Source organism: Nicotiana sylvestris, chromosome 11 (assembly GCF_000393655.2).
Source record: "Nicotiana sylvestris chromosome 11, ASM39365v2, whole genome shotgun sequence".
NCBI lineage: Eukaryota > Viridiplantae > Streptophyta > Magnoliopsida > Solanales > Solanaceae > Nicotiana > Nicotiana sylvestris.
In genome coordinates, this window is record NC_091067.1 from 5,869,835 (window position 1) to 5,875,237 (window position 5,403).

Genomic DNA, 5,403 nt, shown 5'->3' on the forward strand with positions numbered 1-5,403 from the left:
ATTTGTAATCTTGTTTATTGTTCTACATTGTAATTCCTAATTTGCTTTCTTAGAAGCACTGTCTTAGGAACAAACCAAATTCGTAAACTTTAGAAGTTTATGTTGTGACTAGGAATAGTCATAAGTTAAATCCTCTATAACTGGGAGAGTTATATAGTGGCTTGTGGTGGTGCATCATAAGTTAGTTTAAATCATTTGCAATAGGGAGTATTATAAAGTGGCTTGTAATAGGTAGATTACAAGTTAGTTGAGTTTAAAGCCTACATGTGTAGGTCGTGGTTTTTTGATCCCCTTGTGTGGGATTTTTCCACATAGAAAATATTTGGCCTTCTTTACATTCAGTAGTTACTCCATTCTACCCAGAGGAAGACTCCATAACTGATAGAACCAAGGACAAGGTCTAGACTGACTATTATCACATAGAGGACCAGGTACTCTATAGTTTGGTGGACTCATAAAAGCTATCAATTGGTATCAGAGCAGGTTTCTCCTATCAGGCTAACACCTAGGAGGAATCCTCAATGGCTGCTCCACCAAGCTTTAAAGAAGGACAATCAACCTATAGATCTCCCAGATTCAATGGTCAATACTACGGATGGTGGAAGACCAGGATGCATGATTTTATTATGGCAGAAGATTCAGAGCTGTGGGACATCATTTGTAATGGTCCACATGTTCCCATGAAAAAAATTTGAAGAAACAGGATCATTGGTGCCAAAAGGGAGAAGAGAGTACAACAATACTGACAGAAAAGTTGTAGAAAAGAACTATTGTGCCAAGAAAATCTTGATGTGTGGCATAGGACCTGATGAGTACAACAAAGTATCAGCTTGTGATACTGCCAAAGAAATATGGGAATCCTTGCAAACTGCACACAAAGGAACCACTCAAGTCAAACAATCCAAGATCGACATGCTCACCACTGAATACAAGCTCTTCAGGATGAAGGATGATGAGTCCATACAAGATATGCACACCAGATTCACCTCCATTATAAATGAACTTCACTCACTTGGAGATGTCATCCCGAGAAACAAGCTTGTAAGGAAAATTCTCAGTGTTCTACCTGGTTCTTGGGAAAGCAAGGTAAATGCCATCACTGAAGCTAAAGATCTACAGATTCTGACCATGGATGAGTTGATTGGTAATCTGAAAACTTACGAGATGAAAAGAAAGAAAGACAGTGAAAGAAGAGAGCCTAAGAAGGAAAAGAACCTGGTGCTTAAAGCTGAAAGGAGTGATTCAAGCGATGAAGATAGTGACATGGCCTATCTTACTAAGAGATTTCAAAAAATGGTTCGAAGAAATGGTGACATACCAAAGTGGGGCAGTTCAAGTAAAACAAGGAACAACGATCTCTGTCATGGATGTGGAAAGTCAGGGCATTTCATCAAAGACTGCTCATTTGCGAAACAAGAGCAGTACAAGCAAAATCCTGACAAAGCAGGAGAAAGAAACCTGGTTCCAGAGAAAAGATTCAATCGAAAAAGTGTTGCAGACAATATCGTTAAACAGGCTCTTGCTGCTTGGGGAGATTCCTCAAGTGAATCCGAAAGGGAATCAGATGTAGAAAATAGTTCCATGATAGTACTGGAAACTGAAGCAACAAAGTACGATTCACTGTTCGCGCTAATGGCTCAGTCATATGATGATGATGAAGAAGATGAAGACGATGAGGTAAACTTCAGGGATGTTCAGAGAAATCTGAAATCCTATTCTTCTAAGAAACTAAGGTCTTTATCAAATGTCTTAATTGATGCTTATTACAACCTTGTAAATGATAAGGAGACCCTGACCATAGAACTAGGAGAGGCCGAACAATCTAGAGATGATCTAGTGGTTTGTATAGTGGACTTAAATGAGACCATAGCTAATCTTAAACTAGATAGGGAGGCCCTGAATGAAAAAATAACTAGTGTGAAAAATAAGAGAGATGATCTGATGGTAGTAGTTGTTGATCTAAATGAAACAATAGAAGGTCTTAACAATAAGAAACATACTTTAGAAGAAAAAATTTCCTCTACTGAAAAGGAAAGGGATGACCTTCTAGTGATATGCGCTGATCTAGAGGAAACCATTGAGGGACTCAATAGAGAACACAAGAATATAAATCTTGTGAAAGGGAAGGAAGTAGCCAGTGAGTCGCACATCTTGCTGGAAAAAGAGTTAACTACTGTAAAAACTAGTCTCTGCAGTGAACTAGAGAGGAATCAGCAACTCCAAACTGAGTTGGAGAAAGTAAGAAATGATCTTGAGAAATCCTTGAAGTGGACCTGGTCCTCAGATGTTGTTATCGCCATGTATCTCAACAATAGTGGGAACAAGCAGGGCATCAGGTTCCAAAGGGAGAAAACTCCCTACAACCCGCACAGCAAGTATGTCACTGTATCTGATAACTGGCTATGTACTCACTACGGAAACAATGGGCATTTTAAAGAAAATTGTCAGGCCACAGTTCAGTCTGCTCAAAAGAACAAAGCGTTCACTGATAGAGTGACTACTAGCAACGGACCAGGTACCACACGCAAAAAGCGGATACTGCCTGCGTGGACTAGGAGATCCCTCATTCATACCTTTTATAGTAACAAGGGACCCAAACTAGTTTGGGTTCCTAAATCTAACCCTTGATGTGCATGTGTAGGGAGCAGTGAAAGCAAACAGACTGCGATGGACTACGAACGGTGAATGCCTAGAGCACGCAGCTGAAAACATCATGAAATGCTTCTCACTAAAAGCCCTGTAGGAAGGGAATGTATCCTTGTGAATAAAGTAAAGGTTATATTCTCAGTAAATGAAAAGGCAGAAAGGTTCCTTTGGCACTCGAGTAGGAAAAGATGGAACTGGAAAATGATGCATGGATAGTGCTCATCGCCTATGGAATCACCAAAAATTCTGAGCAAAAAGAATGAACATTGCTCTCTTCTTGAGAACAGGTGTCGAACCAGGTCCTTCCTAAACCAAAACTCACCAGGAATTGCCAATTGGAAGAAAATGCCTTGCTCCTAACAACATGAAGGATCAGCTTGGGAAGCAAAATGCAAATAGACGAGTAAAGGAATGCTTCGGGGGAATAATCCACTAAACAAGGTCAAAAGGTCTCCAACAAAGGAAGCACTAAATGGCAGGAGATGCTCATGGGATATTCCACAAGACACACCCCCTTGTCAAGAAAGAAACCGTGAGGATTAATATGATGAACCAATCCTATCTCTGGGAAATATCTGAGGCTTTAAATCAGGAGGATGATAAAGTGAGCAAGATAAAGGAGACTGGCTAAAGATAACGCAACATGATTCTCCATGCCTTACAAAGAACCTGGTACGCTACTTGCTACCATTGAAGCTGAAGGAAGAAGTAAAGATGCAGCTCATGGCATTACACAAGAAGCAGTACACAAAGTGTGGGAAAATCAAATTAACCTCCATATTTCTCTCTTGAACCAACTTCTATCTCAAATTGGAAAACCAAAGTGCACCTGTGATGATTCATGCCTTATCTTCTGGGAGACAAGGAAGCAAAACGAAATGACCTCATCAATAGTTGGAGAGAAATTGCAAACACATTGAAAGGTAAGATCCTCTTTTGAGGGTCAATATGAAGAAGGGATCTATTTGTGGAAAGCATTGCAAAATAGAATATCAAACTCCAGATATTTGCATAAAAGCCTCAAGTAAAGAATATTTTCGATAAATTGAGGTGAAGACGAGCTCACAAGAATCTAATAAAGAACTTGATTCTCCATCTGTCGTCTATGTTAGTCACTTTCAGGTAAAAGTAGCTAAAGTGTTTTCTGACCAAGCTTAACTCACATCAATATCGTTGTAGGTAAACACGCATGACGATCATATAAGCTAAAGGTACAGTTATGAGCTGCAAGAGGGGAACTGCTAAAACCTTGTTCAAAAGAGTGCTCTAGCATCAGGTTCTTGTATCTCAGGTTAGTAGTAATGTGCTTAATTTTGCATGTCGTTTCTAAACAGAAAAACATAAATGTTCTATAATTCAGCAGCCACATCATCCAACTTTTCAAATGTCTGTGTGTTATGTCTTGTCCGTCAAGTCCTTTCATCTCCTCTGCACGGTAACACTTCCCCACAAACCTACCGCCGTTTTAGGACTATTCAGAACTTGTTACTTCTCCACTCATCATTAGCCCCTCTTCCAATAAAACTTCTCTTCCCTCCCACGACAAGTCATGAACCTTCATCTTTGTCGCATAGCTAGGATTTTCTCTTCATCTCTCTCTTTCTTTATCTACTCGTCTGCCAAGTGCTCATCTAATGGCGATCGAACAATCGTCTTAGTCTACCACTTCTAGCACCGCTCCCACTTCATCGCTTTCCTTGAAATCAACCCTAGAGAGTCACTATTTCACGCATTCTACCACTTTACCCACTCCTGTTTTCTTTTTCACTCCTACTGTTTTCCCATTTCTGGTAAACCCTGTATACCATTATTTTGAGAACCCTATGTCCAGTCAATCCTATGATCTCCTCAAAGAACATACATAAGGTTTTACTCTTCAGGCTTCATAAGCCCATAAGGATGATCCTGACCAATATATAAACTCCTCCATGTTGGACTCAGTGACTCTCAAGGAGTCACCTGAAAAAGAAGCAGCTCACAATATCATGGCTATAGCTGCTGAAAGCCTAATGAATGAAAGAGCTTATCTCTCGTCTGAGTATCAGGAGGAAGATATTTCACTTCTAGAAAATGCAAGAACTACAGAACTCTTAGAGTCCTTGGCTCATGAGATATTCCCAGAAAAGCCTTCTGATGAACCTGTTTCTCTTCCATGCAAGCTTACTCCTATACCTCTCATTCACTCCAAGCTCTTAGAGTCTTTCTCCAAATCACTCACTATCAGGTCACTATAGCAAGAGAGCTTTGAGTCCTCGTTTCAGAAAAATAAGAGAAGTGTCAAGCCAAGAAAAAGGAGAAAAATGAATCCAAAGGATTTCATCAAGAGTGGGTCAGTAAATCAAGTAGACAAAGATGCTTCCAAGGAACCTGATACCTCAGTACAACAATTTGTGACAGCTCAACAGTCTATGGAAAAGGCATTCACTGAAACTATTGAGAAATAGAAAGGGTCATCTGTGAAGTACAACAACAAGTCTAAACGAAGTCAAACTGAGCTAGCAGTGTCTGAAGACAATACTGTGGGAATAGCAAGCTAGAAAGTAAAGTCTGCTGAAGGGTGTAGCAAACAAAAAAGGGAAACTGTGAAGGAACCTGGTCCAATAAGGTCTATGACCTACTATGGTGGTCTTTGGCAGCAGAAATTAAGAACTCAGTAAGTGTTGTGGGGACGTACATTTGATCAAGCAATTTCGGAGATCACAGGGATGCAACAAATTCTGGAGATTGTGGAATTTCAATAATGGGAACACTTGTTTG

General features: G+C 40.0%; 1 protein-coding gene across 1 annotated transcript; it reads left to right on the plus strand.

Annotated features, from left to right (window-relative positions):
* Positions 1-521: 521 nt before the first annotated feature.
* LOC138880690 (uncharacterized) lies at positions 522-4,880 on the plus strand. Its single transcript, XM_070160866.1, has 4 exons — positions 522-582; positions 698-1,086; positions 1,165-2,515; positions 4,588-4,880. Exons 1-4 carry the CDS (start codon positions 522-524, stop codon positions 4,878-4,880), a joined length of 2,094 nt encoding a protein of 697 aa, XP_070016967.1.
* The last annotated feature ends 523 nt before the right edge of the window (positions 4,881-5,403 follow it).